The sequence below is a fragment of the Falco punctatus genome (genome assembly GCF_963210335.1).
Source record: "Falco punctatus genome assembly, chromosome: 6".
NCBI classification, from domain to species: Eukaryota; Metazoa; Chordata; class Aves; order Falconiformes; family Falconidae; genus Falco; species Falco punctatus.
The window spans coordinates 75,703,241-75,726,751 of NC_137585.1; the positions used below are offsets into that span (position 1 = coordinate 75,703,241).

At 36.8% G+C, this 23,511-nt stretch overlaps 2 protein-coding genes across 3 annotated transcripts in view; one reads left to right on the plus strand and one right to left on the minus strand.

Moving 5' to 3' along the window:
• The window catches only part of FBXL13 (F-box and leucine rich repeat protein 13), a gene marked incomplete at its 5' end in the record, with an annotated part of 84,703 nt that overhangs the window by 32,911 nt on the left and 28,281 nt on the right, over positions 1-23,511 (minus strand). The window contains 4 exon segments of the mRNA XM_080393461.1: positions 114-212; positions 8,347-8,473; positions 11,858-11,931; positions 11,937-12,016. Of these exon segments, the coding sequence (XP_080249587.1) occupies positions 114-212; positions 8,347-8,473; positions 11,858-11,931; positions 11,937-12,016 (380 nt within the window).
• On the plus strand, positions 102-22,293 carry LRRC17 (leucine rich repeat containing 17). Of its 2 annotated transcripts, none has more exons than XM_080391991.1 (4): positions 102-8,406; positions 15,241-16,114; positions 19,845-20,000; positions 21,366-22,293. In XM_080391991.1, exons 2-4 carry the CDS (start codon positions 15,358-15,360, stop codon positions 21,767-21,769), a joined length of 1,317 nt encoding a protein of 438 aa, XP_080248117.1. In that variant the 5' UTR covers positions 102-8,406; positions 15,241-15,357; the 3' UTR covers positions 21,770-22,293. The 2 variants fall into 2 exon arrangements, with proteins under 2 accessions (XP_080248117.1, XP_080248118.1); XM_080391992.1 differs by having other exon boundaries at positions 21,302-21,410.

Genomic DNA, 23,511 nt, shown 5'->3' on the forward strand with positions numbered 1-23,511 from the left:
TTCAGGGAGAAATTTTCCTCTTAAATTGTAACTGCGTAACTTTCTTTAAAGTCAGTTGAGAGGATAAGTCTCAGAAAGTTTCTCCAAGTACAGATTTATTTTCAATTTCTTACTTGAATACATCCATCTGTAAGAGTTGGCATTTTGTTGATTAGCAAATCTTGAATCCCACTGCAGCCATTGGCAATATTTTTGAAGCCATCAACTGAAATCTAAGTAAGAAATAAAATATTTATGTCTTAGAAAACTAAGAAAACTTAGAAAACTAACAAAAACAATACAGGAAAGGCTTGAGATCTTTTCAATATTTTAAAATCATAGGTACCTAGATGGTCACTAAAACAAGATATGCATTGATCCCACTAAAAGAAAAACAAAGCCATGAAGTATGCATATTATTCTGTGATTTTAACAACATAATCCAAATTCAGGATCTGTTCCAAAAATGCGTCTACTAAGCAAGCAAGAATAAGGCACAGCAATTTCTACGTAGCAATGAATGTCAGTCACATCCTTCTACCTTTGCTTTCCCAACCTTATGAGGTATTCACACATGGCAGATATTCACATTTATTGACATTAATTGAATGTAGTAAAACATCTTCATTGGTTTTTCCAGACCCATAGTAAAAAGATAGAATAAAAAAAAAAAAAAATCAGACGGGATACAAAGAAAGATCCTATGCAATCACAATAACATGTAGCTCATTTACGGAATCCTTCATGCAGGACCACATCGCTAACTTGGCGTACTCTAACAAAGGAATAGTCACTGCAAGTATGAATGGACAGATGGATCCATCAATTCAGTTTATTCTCTTTATCACTCCAGGGTGTGACTTCAGGGAGTGACTCCAGGGAGTCAGTTCTTCAACTGCCCAAATTCAATAGACATCAGCTCATTCTTGGACACACAAAGCAGTTCCTTTAACATACAAATCCTGTGTAAAGTAAAGGACAGTCTCCTTTGAGCTCCATGTTCTCAGACAACGTGGATGTGAACCATTCTCCCCCCTGATATTTGCATGTAGAGATCTCACTATTTCCCAGGGTTTTGAAGTTGTATATTATAACAATCTTGTGCAGCTCAGGCTACAGCCATGCTCTGCACCAGGAATTTGTTTGTGAAACGTCTACAAAATAGCAGTCCGGCATGCCCTCCTGGGTACCAAATAAGGCCTGGGGAGACAAGAATCCAAAGAAGGAAACTCCAAAGATAAATTACACTGGGAGGGATTCTTGCTGTGCCCCACCTCTCCAGCTAATGCAGAAGCCTGATTTGCTTAGGTACATTGCTCAAGGGGAGTGGCAGTGTAAAACACAGGCTTTGCTTAGGATGTGCTTTTGTCTGACAGTGCTGCAGACCATTAGCAGAAAAGAGATAGTCACAGAAAAGCAAGCCAGAAGCTAAGCAACAGCTGAGCGCCCATCACATCTCAGTAGCAGTACACCAGAAGATGCTTCCAGCTCTTGTACTTGCAGCCTCCACCAGCTGTAGTACATCTGACCACTCCCCCGCAACTCATCAGTGGAAACACAGGTCAAGCCTGCTTCCCTTCCACTCTAGCATTCAGCGAGGTGATAACAGATTGGGTTTCTCGCTCTTCTTTTTGCAAACTTAACGTTTGGGTTCTTTTGGCGTGTGAGGTTGGGTTTGGTTTTTTTTCATGAACCAAATATCTGATGTTGTTATAATCAAGGCAGACTGTCTTGTCTTTTCTGACACAATCCCCCACCTTTGAACTTAGGGCCAGGTTGGCTCACTCTTTATTTTCAGGCTGTAGTGGCCTTTTAAAGAGATTCGTTATAAATAATTTTAAATATTTTGATGTTAAATGCTTGGTCTCTCCTTTGTAAAGGATTGTGGCACTCTTTGCACTTTTCCTTTGTGCAGGGGGGTGTCAGCACTTAGAGGGGAAACTGGCTACATGTCTGCCAAATGTGTTCTTAGGCTTAAAGCATTCTGTGCAGGTCTTACGTCCAGACAGACAGAATATGGTGTGCTTCGTGACACACACTGGCACAGTTAGCACTGTGGATGCAAATAGTTCGATGTGTTTTAAGCTCAGAGCAAGTGCAGCACGAATGTTTCTCCTGACGTGGGTCTGTAATAGCCTGCAAAAGGAGAGTGTGAAAACCCTACGATCAAAATAACTATAGGAAATATTTCACAGGTAATGTGTGGTGATATGAATACCATCAACTTCTGCCTGTCAGCTGCCTGTGTTCAAGGTCAGATCTGATACAGTGCAGCTGTGTAACCCTTGATCAGGCACCTCTGAAAACAGCTATATTGTAAGAGATGAAGAAGAGCAAAATCTTGGGGGGCAGGAGGGAGGGCTGCAGAAAAGGATTATGCAGAAAGATACCCATCTTTTAACCACAAGCTACTCTGAGCATCCAGAGCCTGCTGGTGCACTGCAGGCTCTCAAACTCCCTCCAACTGAGACATGCCCGCTGGACAAAAGGTCATTATGGCTTTTGGAATGTGGCTGATGTGGGTAACACACATCAGTGAGGATCTGCAGATAGCACTGCAGATCTCACCCATCAGCATGGGTGTGTTGGATGTGCCCACCCCAAATGACTGCAAAACAGCCAGTACTAGTGGAGGGCTACTATGGCAAAGGCAATCCTTTTTTCATTCATCACCAGAAGGTAAAATGTCAGCATGGAAAGATGGGTGCTAGTTCTCTGGACAGATTATGAAATTCAGTTGTCCATATTCTATGGTTTGTACTCAAATATTGGTATATGTAATGTAGGACAATGTAATCCTATGTCCAGTGTCCTCAGCTCAAAACCTCCAGTGCATATGAAAGGGATTAGCTTAAATTGTGAACATTACACAAGCAGCTGCCTAAAGGAGGTATTGGGAAGTGTCTGTTCTCTGCTGGTCAAGAAGCACTAATTGCTTTAACATGGCATGACCAATTCATTCCAGTAAGAGTTTATCTAACCCTGCAACAGGCCTCCTCATTGTTGGCTCTCAAGCAGCACAACAGAAGACAGCACATTTCTACAACACACACCAAGTAGGTTAATATGTTAAAGTAAAACAAATCAGCCCCTAGAAATTTCAGTCTGAGGTGTGAATTTCTGGCAATTGATTCTTTCTCTTGGTCCATATACTATAAAGAGCAAACCATTCCCAAGAGAAGAATCGGTATGTTACATCATACAGTTTGCTGTAATATATGGTAATAATACTGTCTATTATATTCTGAATATAATGCCTTCTCAAAAGAAGACTGAGGTCTTCATTCTTCTAAAAAAACAGCCAGTTTGTTGAGCTGTTTGAGCATGCCTTAGCTGTTATGACAGTAGGAATTCCCCTTGTCATTGCTGAACAGATTTGGTATAATGAGAATTAATATCTCTGCTCCCAAGGAACAGTCAATCAGAAACCGAGATGGTGCCAAATGTGCCATATTCAGCTATGCCTGCTGTTCAGACTGATCTAAGAGTCAGTTGAAATGCATGCATCAGTTGTAACCAACTACAACTTACTTCTATAACTGCTAATCAAAGCAAGGTGTGGGGCTTAACGCGGCTGCTGCCAGTCGTTCTTGGGATTATTTTTTTACCATGAACTATATTACACAGAGTACCTACCCAGGCTGGTGATCACAGTTAGATACAGAGAACAGGAATACAAGATCCCTCATGTCTGGGTACCTAAAATTCAGATGCAAATACAATTAAATGATGGATCTTAGTTACATTACAATACTTGTTGCTTTGGTCAAGATTTTAAAAATATTACTGGTTAAACCTATAATGTAGACTCAGAAGTTTGTTTTAAGAGCCTGACTTGGCAAATGTTAGCCATTTAACTGAGCAGAAAGATAAATATTTGCAAGGCTTACAGTTTGTTCTGATGGTTGTAGAAGAGGAATGACAGTTGAGTGGACTATAAAATTAGGGAAATAGGTGGGGAAAATGCTAAGTCAAGAAAGTGCCAATAATATTGATGAGGATTTAAGAAATAGACTGCAAATGCTAAAGCCTTTGTTTACTCCACTGACCATAGGAATGTACCAGATGCCTATGTTAGACAATTATGAAACCTAGGATCTCTGTATAGAAAAGAGCAAGAAAGATCCCAAGACAGGTCAGACCTGAAAAAGTCTGAAACACCTCTGGGAGAGGTGGTTTTCCAGGCATTACCTTAGGTTAGGCAACTAAAATTAAGTGAAATTCCCATTCTCAAAAGGATAGATAGTAGGTAGCAGATAATCAGATCAAATTCAACAATGTTAAGGGACAGAAATTGCGTATCTGTTTCTGGAGTTTAGTAATGATTGCATAATGTTAACTGCAGTCTAAAGGACTTTTAATCTCTTTGTCTGGAAAAATACTGTTTGCTTAACATAGCCATTTGATACCACAAATAGCAGCAATTTAGTGTTTTCCTCCATGTGAGCCAAAAACAATTATACTGAAGCAGCTAATAATACCCCTGCACAGATTGTTTCAAAATTTTTTAACTTGAACTGTTTTTTTTTTTTTTAACTTAAAGCTGGATAATGGATCTTGGGCATCAGTTTGAGAAAGTTCCAGTATGAAACATGCATTCAGATAAGAGCCAGATCTGTCAACAGTTAGATGCTGCTACAATATCATATGTATTTGTCTTATTTTCCTTTATTCCTAGAACAATAACATCTTAATCTTTAATTTCTTTTCTAAAGCCCCTATGGATTATCTATGAAACTCCAGGCACTCTTGAAGATAAGGTGTAGAAAAACGAATTTTTGTGCACATTTTAGTTATACAATTGCTTTCTCAACTCACTTGGAATTTCAGTGTTTAACAGATTGCCTCAAGGGCAAAAAGCTTGACCTGAGAATCAATGCTAGGATACATATAGAATTTAATACCGCATTCTTTGCCCCGGATCAGTCAAATCCCTCTTAAACCTTCTCCTTCAAACCAGTTCTGAGGGAGGATGTTTTGAAGGTTATTATGAGTCTTAGATCCTATAAAATTCTGCAAAACAGAGTCTTCCTGCATGACTCAGATAATTTTATAAAAGTATCATTTTTCTTGCATGATCATAAGTCAATGCCATGATCATACATAAAATATAATTGTCTGCAAGCAGTTTTCAGTCTAATATGTAAATGACTGATTTGGTGGGTTTTTTTCTTAACTGTATGCTAGTATACTGTGATCTGAAATGAAGGCACATCAAAGCAAACATGGAGCAAACCACAGCTAAAGATTTGTCCCCATAGATTCAGAAAATAAATTTAGTGAAAAGATAAAATGCTTGTAAGAATGTCAACATTCATTTAATTTCATCCTTTTACAGTTTCTTAATTCCAAAGACTAGGAACATGGAATTTTTATTCAGGTTTTGGCTTATTTGCTACACATACAGTACTGCTTCAAAATTCCTTCTTTACACCCCTGAACTGATTGTATTTGTGGAACCGACCCTGCAACGCAGAATGAATTTTGAAGAAACAGTATTCAATGATTCTAGTATTGTCAATGCACTGTGAATGAAGAAACTTGAAAATCAGTTTAAGACTGAGGAAGGACTCCAGTGGTACACAAGGGGCTACCTTTTTTTTAATTCTGTGTTTGTCAGGAATGATAAAACAAATTGTGACATCCTTTCCTTTTCAGATGTTTGGCACATTACATTGATGGCTTGCCTCCACATGTTATTTTCCACTGTCCAAAAAAAAGTTTATATTATCATACTGCTGAACCAGTGTATTTCTAAAAATATAGAAGAGTGCAGGTGTAACTTAAAGTTTTCTTCAGTTACATGACTTTGTACTTAGGAAATGTAAACAATCAGTCCTCTCCTGCAATAAATAAAGAACATAACTCAGATTTTCTCCCTAAGTGATGGCCCCTTTTTGCTGTTTGATATGTCTAAAGAAGACAGAATTTGACAGTAGTTGCCAGAATGAGAATTTTCTGAATGAAGCCAGCGCAGAAGGAACTCAGATAGTGAAAACTGGTGATGCCTACACATTTGCCAATCCCCACAAACACAGCAGGATGTCAAGAAATTAAAGGGTCAAATTTATTTTTCTTAGTGGCTTGTGATCTCTTATCCAGCTGTTGTAAACTACATCAACTGATACACCGCTCTAACACATTCTGGGCCAGAATAGTTCCAGTCTGAAAATCAGTCATAGATGTTGGCACCAAAAATAAAAAGTCAATTTCTTCAAAAATCTCCATGTTTCTAATTAACTGAGGATACCTCTCACCAAACTGTTACCTCAATCTAATACATTGGTAAATGACATGCTTTTGCTTTATACCCTTCCACCTTTTCATTTTTGTGTCTAATAGCAGAAAAATTTCCACCTATACTGTTCAGCTTCGGAAGCAGAACAAAGAAATCTTACGCTTTCTAGGTAATTCTTTGAGAATACAAATGGTACAGCAGGACACCTTTTGAGCAGGACACAAAAGAATCTCTATATTTTTATGAAAATATCTTGAAACTCATTAATTAAATATTTAGCACCTGTGTCAACCTGAATTACTGAGATTTTATGTAAAATTCCCATACCTACAATTCAGCCAGTATTATTACCATGCATTAATATAACAGTCAAAGGAACGGACTGCCTTGTTTTATGACAGCAGACTAGAAAATGTGTGCTTAATTCCCAGTTTTCTGCCTAATATGTTTTAACAACCTATTTAAATGCCCTGGTCCTCAAGTTGCCACTTAAAAAACAGTATAATCACCCATTTTACAGATGGGCTTTCTAAACAGATGTTCAAATCCTACAGTAGTAATGGTAATATAAGAACTCATATAAACAGAATTGTAATGTTAAAATGAAGGAAAAAAACAGGAAACATGAAGAACCAGGAAAAAAATATATTTTATAGAATATATATTCTGTTATATAGAACACTTTTTAGCATATTGTAAATGTTTATACTATAGCTTCACTACATTTTTCTAACTAATTCCAAAATATTAGAAGTTCCCTTTGGTTTAGTTCATCCAATGAGGGGGGGGGGGGGGGGGGGGGGAAGAATTCTATCTTATTAAAATGCTTTCTGCAACAGTGATGCAATTTGATGCTTTTTTTGGTTTTAACTGTTTATTTAAATACTCAGTCATGATCACTAAGGACTGCTCCAGAATCGTGGGAAAACCCAAAATGGAGGAAGCTGTGGAATCCCTTTCAGAGCTTTCAAATACACTGGTGAGCAAACCCACTTCCCTCTGGAAAGGGGAGGATTGTGGTTTTCCCAGTTCGATGATGTTACTTTTCTCTGACTACTATTAGATCATGCTTTCTAGAGGCAGATCCTTACAGCTCATGATTACATTTCTGAACAAGCAGGAATGCTGCTTTTGGAAAAAAATAACCAATTACTGGCATTCTGAAAAAGTAACTCAGAGGTAGGTAGTTCTTAAATTTCCTCTAACCTCAGCCCTCATTTCAAATTTCACACTGTCACCACACAATAGTCTCAGCTTGATTCTCAGGAACAAGAAACAGATGCTCACAGTAAAGAGCAGTAAGAACAAGACTGTTGCCCTATCTCTCCATCCTTGGCTCTGCAAAGATTTTGCTAGATGGAAGTTAAACCATTATATCCCTCAGACTCCGTTTCTTTATCATTTCGCATGTGTTTTGTAATTTGGAGAATCTTCTCAGTGTATAAAGAAATACATGTGGGAGTCTTTAGTAAAACATTGGCAAATTTTTACTGCCTTACAGTTTGGCATTTCATATGGCTTTTGAAGTATGTTTCAAGATACAATATATATTTGAAAGTTTCTAAAATAGTACCAGATTCTAAAACCTTGGTTTTCTTTAGAAGTTTAGTAGAAGACTAAAATAATCCAAACCAGTAACTACTTTTAGGCTTCAGTTATAAATACTACTTCAATTTATATATTCAACTAATATAAAATAGTAACAAAAATTCACTTTTTAATTAATTTCCTTATCAGGAGATCAAGTGTAAATTCATATTTTTCCAGTGCAGAGTGGCTTTTAATTTTTTTATATCTTAGTAAAAACTTCATTTTCAAAACTCCTGGTTTAAAAACCTAACTAACCGTGACATAGAATTAGTCTATTTATGGCTACAAAAAGCAAGCCTTGTTCTCATTATGCAGTAAGTACTAGCTGTTTATAGTTCTGACAGTTTGTTGGAAGTGATTCAAACCTATAGTGCTATTATTCCTTAGTAAAATTTAAACAGCTGTAGTCATGTAATTCAAAACCCTGGAAGCCTGCTGCAGTGCTTGTTCTACTTCAGTATACCATGAATGCAGGATGCAGCCAGTCATATAAAGGACTCTCTTCTTCACAGAATGAAAGAAAGACGTGAACTACAAACCTGAATGCAACCTGAAAGATCCAAACAGATGAGCTTGTGACAGCCTCTTCCAGAGCCCAGGTACAGTAAACCTTTGTTTGTGAATTTGCTGCAGTGAGCTAAACTCAGATACTGTAAATTGGGGAAGCTGCTTTGCAAAAAAAATCCAAACCAGAGAGCAAATTATCACAAGGGAATGTTACAGAATCAAAAAACCATGAAATACCATAGTTAGAGTATTCTGAAAATCACTGTAAAGAGAAGATGTTTGATATGAAACAGAATTATCTCCTTGCTGAAGTTGGAATGTCCCTTTCTTCTGCTGCGCTTTTTCCTCTGCTCCTTATATTGTAAATTACTGGGGAATAGCACTATCATACAACATATTTCACCATATGAAAACAGTATAATTTTAAAGTTATCTTAAATAACTGCAAAAGCGTACTTTTTTAATGAACTGGCATTTTTGTGTGCATACTTTGAAACCTAATAGACTTTTCAGTATAAGTTTACTGGACTGTCTTTGCCATTGATTTTACAAGCAGTGCCTGCTGCAAATGAAAACCAGAAGTGTATCATAAGACATTAAAAACACAAAGGTACAGTTAGAGCTTCTCAAGTCATATAATTATTTAGTAGAGTACTATTAAAAGATTCTGAAAAATTGAAAAAGATACAAAAGGAAATTATCCAAAAGGCAATCATCCAATGTTAGGTTTTGATCTGTTCTTTTGGAAAACATTTCTTTAAATGTTAGTTACAAAACAAACTGTATAAGTGGAAAATGTTAATCAACAGCACTCTGTAAAAGCAAGACTCTATACTCTGAATATACTTAAGTTTCCGTCTGCAGCTTTGGTTTGTAACATACTAAAAACTATTCATTTTTCTGAACTACACTTCTAACTGGAATAAATAACAATTGCTACAAGCACCACAAATTAAAGCCTATAGAAAACGAAAACCTAGAATTAGGACCTACTGCTCTGGTAGAAATTTAGTTGTAGGGACACAGTCATGCAGTTCTGCAAGTCAGCAAATGTAGGCATTTTGAAGAAAGATGGGAACACCCACTGAGGACCTGACTGCTTAAGGAGTGACATACATGTTTGGAACTGACTTTATACTTTCAATATAGAGTAGGGAAACATGCTAACATGAACTGAACACACACACAAAAAAGAGATAGGAAGCTGGAAAAGAATGTTACCACTAAAAAGAAATACAAAAATATTAAGAAATTAAATATAACATCACTTTTCATGGGGGGCGGAGGGAAACCAACAAAACAAAACAAGACAGACAATGTACATCAAAACCAGATATTAGAATATAAGGGCATGTGTTGGTGGTGCGTTTTTTTAAGTAGAAACAATTAATTCATATTAAACACAGAAATAAAAGTATCCTTCCTTGTAGAAGTATAAGCCATTTTGCATTTTAGTGACATATTCCACAGAAATGAGTGGGGAAAAAATCAAACTCAGAAACAGTACACTTCCAAACTTACCTGACCAAATAGCTAATGTATTAAGAGACTAGTTTTTATACTAGCAGTTTTAACTCTTTTTAAAGTCTATGTTGCTACAAGGTTTCACAACTTAAGACACAGGGAAGCCTTTCCTACTGTATTTTGAAGACTGTGGTCACAACCTTCCAATACTTTTGAAGACGAATTTTCTTTACAGGTCATATGACTCATTTTTATGATCTGGGAATTTTAACACATGCCACCTTCTGCCATTTTTAAAGTGACAGCTTTCTTAAAACTGAAGCTTGATACACAGACTACTAAAAATCCTTGTTTTGTGTTACAGATAATTTCTGCAGGAATTCTGTCATACTATTTTTTTCAATTAATTTTGGCATTAGTGATCTCAGCATCATTGTTTTAAAGCAATCTGACAAAAATCACCTTCTGACTTTTATTCCTGATAGAGAATATTCATGTCTACCATATGCAAAAGAACTTTTCAGAGGGAAAATTGTAGCTGGTGATCTGTGTTGTGTAAAACAGAGGTTAGAGGTTAAAATGCTTGTATGGAACAGTAGGAGAGAATCAAAAATGACCAAACAGATTTGAGCATACTCAATCTACACTTCACTTGTTCCTTGCTCCAATAACAGACATCTGATACAACAGCAAACTTCACATGCAGTGTTACAAAATGCAATACTGCCACCTCTAAGAACTTTGTATTAGTTACCTCATTACACAGGACCTGTGAGAGCTAATGCTTTTGAGATGGCATGTGAAAAGCTGATGAAATTTGTGTGCTATCAAAATCTTCACAGGACAGCAACTTTTTGTACATCCCCATAATCCTAGAAACAACGAGCTTTGCTTTTTGTCCAGATATTGACAATAAAACCAGTGTTATCTTATGGTTTTAAATCAGAAGCATTATATGTGACTGGGAAAATTTATTAACGAGGTGCAAGTTAACTGCAAAATATACTTTCTCAGTGGAAAATTTTCCTTTTTGTTTTAAACATTTTATTGCATTGAAAGCTTCAACTACCTAAGAAATGAATGGTTCTGACTTTTGGTGGCAACAGCATGCTCAGGTAACGAGGATAACATATGCTGAGATTACCTATAGAACAGCTGTTCCAAACTTCAACATAAATATATGGAAATTTAAAAAGAAAAAATATCAGCCAACATGCAGAAAACACAGACTATGACAAGATTAATACTGATGAAGAGATGAGTGGTAAGATTGGAGTCACTAAATAGAAAACTTTGCTAAAACAAATGTTAGTTATATGAGGATATGGCATTATAGACTAAGAAAAACAAAAGTCAAAATGTATTATGTGAATGCCAAAGAAAATATGTTTCTGGAGTTTGTGGGGCTGCTGTTGAAATGAAGACATTTTCCTCATAGGAAACAGCAACAATGTATAGCTATCATCAGATCTACATAAATCTTTGTGATGGCTCCTATCACGGACCAGTATGCCTCTTTTCCTTTATGGTAGATTTTACTGCAGCAATTCTACCTACCAAGCAGACCAAGCAGATGTAACAACATGAAGGGTTACATCTAAACCAGGAATGGCAGACCTCTGTAAGAATGTAAATTCTCTGCCTTCAGCTCACTAATCTTCCAAATAAGAGTTTGGAATAACTCTTTGTTTTGCAGTTGTCACTCAAGGCCTTGGCTCACACAATATACCTATCCACAATCCTCTCTTGCAAAAATATGTTTTTAAGAACATATCTAACTTGTAAACTTCTTGCATCATCATGAGTAACTGGACATGCCCAAGAAATTTTTGGCTACCATGTTCTTTTAAAAGTTTCTGTAAAATTCTGTGAACCATATAGGGTAATTTAGTGTACATTTTTAATTATACTAAAAAGAGAAAAAAACCACTAAGCCAACTGTATGGGGCATATTTTTTCATTTTGTATAGCAGACAGAATTCTGTAAATCACTTAAAAAGAGTATTTCTACTACATAGGCCTCTTAAGTTTCCTGCAAGATTAAACCAATCACATTTTCATATTTCTGTTTAATTTTACCCTGACAATAGTTGTAGTGTTCCATTACTAATGTCTGTATATGACAGATTTAAATAGAGAAGAGCTCTGCAACCTTTGATATGAGTCTCATCAATTCATCTTGAATAACAATTTTAAAAAATCCAGAATTACAATAGAATTTTATTTGTATTAATTTATCTTACATTTTTATGCAGAATAACAAGGGGAAAAAACATTAATAAGTACCTTTAAATCATCATAATATTTTTTATACATCACCGCCATTTTCTTTGGAAGCCTCAAAGTAGAACACTGAGAGACAGGTGATGCTACTTTTACTCACTTAAGTATGGTAATTTTAACATTCCAATTCGTTGAAACATCACACACTACACAGTCCTACAGAGCACAGGGGCCTTTTCATATGGTTGCAAGTTAGTACATTTACACATTTTGCTAAACCAAGATTCTTTATAGCCAGTCCTATCTAAATGGTGTCTGAAAACACTGGTGCATTTTCTCCATGAACTCTGGTACACTTCTCTAACCAGTAATATCATTTACAAAATACTTCCTGTTTAGTTCTACCCTCTAGGTGTAACATTATATTTAATTATAAGGCTTCCATGTTTTATTGACCTGCAAAAGTGATACTACCTATATTATTCTATATATCATTCAATTAGAATACAATGGGAACGAATTTGCTAGTATGAAGAATGTTTTACAATAAATGTCAATAATAGAAAGGCAAAAAGTCAGCACTTACACATGGAAATGTAATAGTTGAGTGTGTATCTTTTGCCAAGTTGTGGTCACCTTTTTATTATTTCAGTTATCAGGCAAAAGGACACCAAGATAGCTAGAAATTCAATACCAATCAACTTTAAAGAGGGCAGTTTGTGCTTTTGAAATATATTCCTGCAACAAAGGATTTGAGAGAGGTGGTATCAGTAAAAATAGGTATGTTGGTGGAAGATAACCATAACCTGAAGAGAACTGAAGGTATAGGGAGTGGTGAGAAAGCACTGGGAGGACAGCATGAAGGGGAAAACTCTGAAACCTTTCATGTGAAAACAGCACAACCAGGGGTCCATCTCAAGTGTCTGAACACAAACACTCGTAGCATGGGGATCAACCAGTAAGATAAAAGGCCACACGCAGGTGCAAAGCTATGATTTCATTGGGATTCCAGAGATGCAAAGGGGTAGCAAACACAACAGGAGGACTGCAATGTATGGTTACAGAATATTCAGGAGTGACAGCCGAGGTAGGTGAGGACAGGTTGCACTTCATGCAAAGTTTTGCCTAAATGCATGGAGCTTTGTATTGGACTGGGTGACAAGTCAGTCAAGAGCTTATTTGTAAGGATTGGAGGCTAGACCTATGAAGATTACATTGTGGTAGGTATCTGCTACAGGCTGCTTGATCAAGAAAAGAAGGTAGATGAAACCTTCTTTGGGCAGCTGAAGGAAGCCTTACAATTGCCCATCTTGGTTGCTCACAAGAGACTTCAACCACTCTGGTGTCTGCTGGAAGAGTGACATGGCTGGGCACAAACAATCCAGGAGACTTCTCAAGTGTGTTGAAGAAAATTTATTGATCCAGGTGACTGATGAGTGGTCTATGGAACAGGTTCTTCTCGACTTGTTTCACAAACAAGGAAATACTGGTCAAGGATGTGAAGAACTAGAGTGGCTTTGGTTACTGCAACCATGAAAATGGGGAGTTTCAAATCCTGGGAGAAGAAAACAGGACAAATTGTAGAAGAAAAAGCCTGAAGAATCTTGAGAGCAGAATTTGGCTTGTTTGGGGGTATGCTTAACAGGAGCTCATGGTAGACAGCCCTGGAAGGCAAAAGGACCCAGGAGAGCTGGTTGATCTTCAAGGCCAAGGTACTCAATGACTTTTTTGCCTGTTTTTACTGCTAACTCTGGCAACTACAGGAACAAAGTGGAAAAACCAGTCAGTGAGTTTTCAAAGGCAATATTAACAACTTGCCACATGGATTAGAGGAATGCAGTAGCATGCATAGACAGGACTGCTCCATCCATCTAATGAGTGAAAACTGCACAAATACTGGAAACATCTTATGGTGGAGATGCAGTTTAAACTGATCTACCAATTTGTTCAAAAATGAACAATTTCTCTGCTTTCAAAACAATTTTACCTGATACTAGCCATTTTATTGTGCCATTTTTTGTCCAGATAAAAAGGAAGTTCTTTGAGTCCAAAACGATGGTGGTTTAGAAACAGGACGTCTGTGCAATGATCTGCACTCAAGACTGGGATTCAATACCTTCCCAGGTGCTAAGGTCAAAAAGGACTGAGCATAACACAAAAATGTCCACAGTCAGAGAGAAAAAGTAACTAAGTAGTTAAGCCAAACTGAAGAATTTTTAAAAAGTTTCAGAAGGAATAATATTGACTAGCAAAAGTAGGAAATCAGTGAGATGGAAAAAAGCTAGAAAATACAAAAACCTGAGGGGTTAAAATCTTTCTAAGGAAACACAACCTTGTGGCCAAACTTCACTGAAAATGAAGGAAAAGGGTAGTGCACAGGAGTAGTATGGGAAATTCAGGAGGGAACATAGGCCAAAAATTACTGCAAATACTGAGGCAATTTTGAACATGTTTCAGGGAGCAGGCCTTGTTTTCCCCTAATAATAATTACTAATGATTGTCTTTGGCTTTCTTGGAAAGGCAAAAGTTCCTGGTTTACCCCTCTGTACTCTCCTCAAGTGGCCACTCCTGGAAGCGGTTTGAAGCAGGCCATGGCCAGGATCTGCAGGTTCTCTTTGCGCTCTGCCTACGCTCAGATGACACACAGCCTCATAGGCTCTTGCAAAAGATTATTTTTGGGTCCTTCTCAAAGCAGTCCAGACAACTCTGTACCTGACATAGCCCACAAGAGACACTTGGTAGTAGCAGGGGTAGTTATGATAAATCAGGGTTAAACCTGAAAACATGTCCACACCCGAGCACAGTATAAAACAGGGTTTGATAGGCACTGAATGACTTTCCCCAGTCTGGCTCTGTATGTGTTCCAGTGGGTCAACAACCAGAAAGCTGGAAAGTATCAGCTTCAAGCTTCTCTTTCAAGCTCATCTTCCAAGACAAACTTAAATACAAAGAAGATTCAGCCTGATGCCATTCTCCTGAATATATGAGAACCTTCTAACAAAGATCAGTTAGGAATTGGTCCATGTAATTTCCCACGTTCAATCAAAACAAACGACAGTAGATCAGACAGTAAAAACAACAACAACAAAAAAAGATAGGACATTAAATCTTCAAAGTATTTGTGAAGCTCCAAGTAGCGTAATGATTGCGTACTTGACTGATTGCTGCATATTATGTACAACCCTCCGTGAAAATGCCTGTTTCATGTGTTCTAATATTTTACTTTTCTTCCAACACAGGGATCCCACATACCCCCGTTGAGCCTTCTCAGATCTGTACAACACTGCTAAGACTATCCAAAAATTTCAACTGTTCCAGCTGTCACAGAAAATAAGTGCGGCCAGCTGAATGTCAGGATGCAAGTAGTTAGTATTTTACTACTACTTCTTCTTTGTAAAGCATCTGACTGTAGGAAGACAAGGAATAGGAGTCTGAGAAACAATGAAAGGGAAAACATCCTAAGGAAAGCATCTAGCACTGCTAAGCGCAATGCCCGAGGCCTACCATGTGATATATACACTTATCTTCATGAGAAATACCTAGATTGTCAGGAAAGAAAATTGGTTTTTGTGGCACCTGATTGGCCAGAGGATTTAAAACATATGCTGCTAGCAAGAAACAGGATCCGTAAATTGAAGAATAACATGTTTTCCAAGTATAAAGTACTGAAAAGTCTGGATTTACAACAGAATGAGATATCAAAAATTGAGAGTGAGGCTTTTTTTGGTTTGAATAAACTTACCACACTCTTACTTCAACATAACCAAATTAAGAGTTTATCTGAGGAGATTTTCATTTATACACCCAGTCTAAACTACCTGCGTCTTTATGATAATCCCTGGCATTGCAACTGTGAACTAGAAACTCTCATTACAATGCTACAGGTTCCAACAAACAGGAATTTGGGAAATTATGCCAAGTGTTTGCACCCAATAGAACTGAAAAATCAAAAGCTAAAGCAGATAAAAGCTGAACAGCTATGTAGTGAAGAGGACAGGCAGGACCCCCAAAATATAAAACGGGAGAAGCCTGAAGCTGGTAAACCAGAATTTGATTCTTCTTTGTGCCACATGTATGTGTTTCCTGTACCAACTCTGAACTGCAAAAGAAAAGGTTTGTATCTGTCCTTCTAACTGAATTAATGACTTTAATATTCTTGCTCCCTTAATACACTTACTCACATATTATTTACGGCAAATTAATATAGTACCAGTACTTGCTTTACTTTAACAAATACTGTTAATTGTTCTCCCGTAACTACGAGCAACAAGTAGGAGTATGTTCCACATTTTACCTGTACTCTGCAGAACCAATTCTACAGATATTCTTTAGTACTTTAGTATAAGATATCCAACAAAAATCAACAGGAATAAAATTAAGCACATACTGAAGTTACTGAAGGACCAGCACCTCACTAGTCTGATTTTACAACTATAAACATACTAATCAGTCAAATTACAGCTGTGCTGAAATTGTTGTCCTGATAGAGAAAAGCACAGTGTGTCCTTTCTTCTCTCCAGTGTACAAACACAAAGATAGCAACAACTTTGACAGAAGCGAGCTGTGAAGCAGGACTGAGACAGCCAGCTGTAGAAACAATGCGTAAAGGAACCTGATTGCAAAGGACAGCCTTGCACATTTTCTGTACAAGATTTCTTCTGCTAAGGGAAGAAATTGTATGCTTTTGTTCGTAAAGAAACACCTCCTCTGTGTTCCTCCTGCCAGCACCCAGCAAACAGTTCAAAGTTAAAGGGTCTTCAAGAAATGTTTTTCAGATACTTGGATCCACTCCATTCCTAAATCCTTCTCAGGCTCCCAAAAGCCACAGTTAAGCCTTAAGGGTAAACCAGCTGGGGCATATATCAACACAAAAGTGCACATTTATTTGTGCTTTATATTTCCCATATTTTATCCCATGATGAAACAAAGCAAACAAAAAAACAAATTAAGAATAAAGTCATTCTTCAACATTACAAATCTGAAATAAAAAGCACTACTAGATTTAGCCAAAATTGGGAGGATTTTTTCCCCACTTTTTTGAAGTATAGCCTGCAGTACCAGATCACTGCAGTATGTTTTGCCCACTTGTATCTTGCAATGTGTTTGCTAAACTTCTATTTGCTTTAACAGTGACTTAAATATATTTAACAACTCTGTGTGCCCTTTTATTCTTGGACCTTAATGCCAGAGACAAGCTCAGAAGCCATTGTAATAAGACAATACCTAAATATAAGGAATTAATGATTTCAGTATTTGATTGAATGGTTTATCCACTACATATGTCATAAAAAACGGTCCACATTTTTACTTTTTTCCACCCTGTTAAATTATTTTCTTCTTCCTATGGCTCACTTTTCTCTTTGTTTTACCATGCAGCTACTACATCTTTTCTTATTAACAATTTATGGTTTTTACTGGTAAACATTCATTAATTTCTTAATATTAACCTACCTTACCTTTCCCTGCATGATAGGATCTTAATTATTCGATTCCAGATTACAACCTGAATTATCCTTCATAGGATTCTGATTATATCATTATTACCTTATGCCTCCAGTAAACTGTGATACTGAACAAAAGCCAGGCACATATTATAACCTTAATATAAGAAAAGACTGACTTTCCAGCTCTCCCCGTTTAGTGGTATCGAAGGGATGAGCTGAATACATGAATATACTCAAAAACTTTTGGCTGCAAACATGTTACTTTTTTTCCTCTAAGTTCACAGAAACAATCACAGGAGTTTCACAGGTTTTTACGGTGTTTTAAGAAAATGGTTTACTGTCTTTAGTACTAATAATGAAGGACTAAAGTGACTTCAACCTCTACATGAGTATACTGGAGGGTACAAGGACTCCCTCCTTCAGATCAAGGACTAAGTATATCACTCCAGGACTTCCTGAGTGTCTAGCACAGACACACTGAGTACATTCAATATTTTTTACGAAGTATCAGATCTACTGTGCATATGCTTGACAGCTGGATGCAGATATTCCATGGACATTTGGGATTTCTGAACATATGGTAATCTTTGATGAAAGCATTTTATTTACTGCCTTTGCATATGATTATTGTGCAGCAGATGCACAATCTTATTGGAATTTTCATCAGAAACTGGAGTATAATGCACCCAAAATCCTGGGAACACACAAAACTATCTCTAAATCTGCATCGACAAGATTTCAGAGTAGGAAAAAAGTGCATCAGTTGCCAAACCAGTAAGATGACAAGAAAAGCTGCAATCCATCATTCCTTTACAATGGAGAGGATGGAGTGACAAGCAGTATTACAGTACTACGTATATCTAAAGAACTATGACAACAGGTCAGCAGCTTTCAGTTGATCTCAGAAAGCTCATGAAAGAAACATCTTTAAAACACATATAACCACGTGCATGTTCTCCTTTTTGAAGAACTTATTTATATCTCATCACACTGGTGATAGGCCAGATTTTTCAGTACTTCAGAATGAATCTGTTTTACACACACACACACAAAAAACCCAAAAGCCACACACACACAAAAAAACCCCAAACAACAAAAGCTGGATGCAGAAATAACTTCTGTTTGCTTTTCTGCAAAAGAATTTGTATTTGCAAGAGCAGTTGAAAAAAAACCTGCTTTCTAGTACTGCCAAACTCTCCAAGTCTCTAAACTCACGCATTATTTGCATTCATTTGGTGACAAATAGGCCCTGAAACTTTGACATCTGCAAGAGCAGGAAGCACTCCAACCAGAGCAGGCTGGAGTAGTTATAATACTTATGTATTTATAATACCAAAGCTCTGCTCAAAATCAGATATAAGGAAGACTCTGATACATTATTTTAGTCTCAAGCATACCTGATGCATTAGGCATCTTCAGAACTTCAGAAGTACACTGACAACACAATTTTCAGCACAGATCCAGAAACTACTTGCTTTCATTCAAAGACAGTCAAGTAAGAGGTATCACTCATTTTCTTGTAAGAACAGCCCAGGATTAGATCACTCATTGAGTAAACATAATCCTGGAGATTAGGTTTATTAACATTATCCTGAGAGGATTCAAACCACAGTTTGCACTTCTCAAGAATGTGCCCTTACCACTGGACTAGAAACTATTCTTTTTGTAACTCTTTTGCAAGGAACACTGAAAGGATACACACAGAGATAACTGAGAGGTGCTTGGCTACTTTGGTAATGCCAATGATACAAGTAGGATAGAGAAGTAGATATAGATAGAATGCCACCATGCTGCCTGGACATGTAATAGCTGTAAGTATCATAACAAATACAAAGTCTTAAATATTACTAAACCACTACATAGCTGCAACTACAGAACTATAATTATACATACTATATCAACTGGCATTTTTATTGCTGATATAAAATTAGAACATTTTACCTTTTCGCAACACAAAACAAAGAATGTAAGATAGAACACTATAATTTGATTATGGAAGATGTTCATATACCAATGAACGTTTTTTATAGAGTTATCCAGGTTTCTTTTCTTAAAATCACCAAGCCCTTTACCCATACTTTTTATTAGTGTAGTATCTTCACTACTTACTCTGTCCCTATACAAATGAATAGTATAGCTCTATTAAAATAAAAGTACAAAAGACAGAAAGAAGCTTTACTATTAGCACTAATGAAGAAAGCAGTTTTCACGTGAAATGTAAAGACACAAGTGAACAAAGCAATGAAATTCAGAAGTTGAAGAAACACATTGACACTAGTAGTGGGGATAAAAGGGAAAGAAGACAAGAAACAATGCTAGTCTGACAAAACTCTGTGTGATACCTAAGCAGTAAGAATAAACTAAAGCTGACATAAGTTATCTCTTTTTCATTTTTTAAGATTTAAAGAAAGTTCCAGGTAACATACCTCCAGACATAGTTAAACTTGATTTGTCCAGCAACAAAATTAGACAACTACGAGCCAAAGAGTTTGAAGATGTCAGTGAACTGAAGATATTAAACCTAAACAGTAATGGAATATCTTACATTGATCCTGGTAAGAATAATTTTAAATATTCATTAAAAAGTTATTTGTGTCTTATTAATTATAAACTTTGATAATATCTCTATCATATATAAATGGGGGGAAAAAAGGATTTTAAAATCTAGAAGTTGATGCAACTTTTACCTTTTGTACCACTCAATTCACAGAGTAAAGGTTTGTACTGAAATATAGTCATCATGGAAATCAATGAAGAGAGACTGACTTCAGCTGCCCTTTATTAATACTAAATCAACCAAGTGCAAAAACTTAATTCTGCAGACCGAAGGCTAATCATTTCCCCAAATGCTAAATAGATGAAAGATTTTTTAAAATATCTTTCCCAAATCTAAGAAAACTTGTCATATAATAAGGCTGCTTTTAAGTCCAATATAGGACAAGTAACAGACAAACCAAATGGATTTAAACTCTATTGGGTTAAAAATCACTACATATAATTGCTCTTAAATTATATATTGTTAGAAGTGAAGTAGTCTTATTGGCAATTGCTTATCACCTTTGTGTATTCAAACTTTAATAATGAAATCAGACACAGGGAGAGAGAGAGTGAGAGGAAGTATGAAGCAAAAAGAGCCTTCTCTAGTAGCATTTTGGAATTTAAACAGCAGTAAAAAGTGGTAATATCAGTAAAATAGTACTTAGGAGGTTCAACATTATACATAGTCAATTTATTTGAATAAAGACTTCTGCCATTAAATTAAAAAGTATACTTGCAAAAAGTATAAACTGCTCTCTGAAACGTAACTCAGCAGCATAATTAGGCAGCAGGTTGATTGGCATTGGTAATATGCAGCTGTGGCCTTGCCTTGAAGGCAGTGGGTTGATTGACATGGATGATGTGCAGCTGTAGCTCGTTCCCACAAAGTGGTTAAAGAGCACTGAGGAGTGTGGGAGAGGTCATCAGGCAGGGAGGAGGAGCAGTGTGGTCTGACCTCTGGCAAAAGCCTTGTTGCAGCCTACTAGATTGTGCTGCAACACTAGCCCTGCACGTTGTCTAATACATGATCAGTTTTCATATTTCTGCTTCTGTATCATGGCAATAACAGTAGACTTCTACAAGCAAATTATGCATTCATTCACCTTACTCTCCCTATTCTACACTTGTGGATGCTCATTAATTGTTTTACAATTTTAACAGCAGTACAGCTCCCCTAATGTCAATATATTTATACCAATATGACACTGCCCAAGGCACAGGATGTATTTTAAAGTTGAGTGTTTGAAAAGTCTTTTTGCAGCCTTTAGCCAAAAATTTTAATAAATGTATAACTATGACTATGTTTTTCCTGTTGCAGATATGCATGGTTTTTTTTGAACTTATCTTTATCAGGTACTGATAACTATTTGTCTATTGACCAGCTGCTTTCTCAGGCCTCAGTAACTTAGAGGAGCTGGATCTATCAAACAACAGCTTGCAGAATTTTGAATATGGAGTACTGGAAGATCTTTACTTTCTGAAAATACTATGGCTGAGAGAGAATCCTTGGAGATGTGATTACAACATTCATTATCTTTTCTACTGGTTGAAGCATCACTACAATGTTCACTACAATGGCCTAGAATGCAAAATGCCTGAGGAATACAAAGGGTGGTCTGTTGGAAAATATGTTCGAAGTTATTACGAGGAGTGCCCAAAAGACAAGCTGCCCATTTATCCAGAAACTTTTGATCTGGACAAAGATGATGAGGAATGGGAACGACACAAAGAACAATCAGTTCAAACAGTAAAGAAGCACGGTGTAATTGTCACTGTGATAGGCTAATAAGGGAACCTCCCCCCCCCCCTTTTTTTTTTAGTACATTCAAATATTTGATACTTTGAGGAAGAAAAACAGCTGTTTACATTTTTTGTTAATTATATTGTTTGTAGGACTACCTACCTACAATGATTTCTTTTTATTGCAGTTAATAATTACAGAATGGCATTAGTTATACAGCATTCTTCATCAAGTAATTGTTTCTGACAAGCTGTTCTGGACATTCTTGTGAAATATTTTGGCAAATATTTGAAACTATACAGTAGAAATCGATAGACACAAATGTACATAATGTGGTGGGGAGGAGCTGTGTTATGTATGAACACAGCTTATGTGTTGACACAGAACTTGCTGCAGGACTGTGACCAAGATACATTTTTCTTGAATGTATTGCCAGTTCTTTGTATGTATCAGTTTCCTGAAATATTCCCAGAAAACATTTCTAAGTTTTTTGTAATGGCTTCCTGTTGTTTTACTGTGTATGAAAAATCAAACTGAAGACTAACCTTCAATACAATTCTAGAAAACCAGGAATGGCAATTGTTATACTGACTAGGATTCAAACCCAGAAGCTAGGTTCTACTTGCTGATTTCTTAGTGTTCCTGCTCAGTCTTGAGCGATTAACTCAGCCTCTGCCTCTTCTGTACCTGAGCTGCCTGAAACCACACATAGGCAAGACATGGCTGGTTCCCAAGATCCAGCTCCACCTGCTCATATTTGCCTTGTTTGGTTTTTACAGTAGGCAGAGCTGAAGTCTTTCTAGGAAATGTTTTAGGTTGTCATGTCAGTTTGATACAGATTACATGACATCACTTCTAGGTGAAAAGGACCATGTGAAGGCTGCTGTGGTCTGCATCCAACACACCAGTGCCCATCCAAACTGAAGGTAAGTATGCTTTTGAGTGCTCACTAGAAGTGTGAGACATTCTCAAAGTCTGTCCTTCCCCCAGCTCATTTGTAAAATGCACATTCTAACACCTCCTTATCACACAACTGTCTATGTGAATAAACAGTCATTTTAAACTGTGATTATTCTAATACTATGGTAACAGAGCTGTACAAGTGCCCCAGCTAAGTAGACAATATCTCTAAAGATAAAATTCCTCACTACATAATACACTGGTTAAAAGTTAAAGGTTCTTTTACAGAAAAAGCTGGTTTTACTAAATGACTATTCTGTTTTTACATAATCATTCTGTTTTTTAAAATTCTGCATTAGTTAATACTGAACTAGCAGAACTAGTACCTCTTAAAGACAGATATTATAAACCTTTCTTTACACATGGAAAGGCTAAGAAACTCCCCAAGCTCACAGGGTGGACAAGTAAGAGATTCTGGGTTAAAACTTCAGTATTCCCAGCTCAAGCCCTAGACCAATCTCCTGCTTTTAGATCAGTAAGAAATACGTAAGCGCAGGATAGAGATTCAAGGTCAGAACTTTAAATGTCTGTTGGCTATCATGGAAGAAGTTCTGGAACACCCGAGGGAGAAAATTTGCTTCTTTAAAGGTCCGCACACAGTTACGGTGTTTGTGGATTCCTCTGGTGCTTTAGCCACAAGCCCAAAAGGTCACACATTGTGTTTTAGAAGTGCAATTCAAAGCACTCAGTACTTTTATGCTAACATGAAATAAAAGAACAACAAGAAGGAAAAATTCAGAAATTATTGAAGGTAGGAATGCCAAAGAAGCCTTAAGCAAATACACATTATTATTAACTGCATTCCTTCATGTCTTCCATTATTCAGA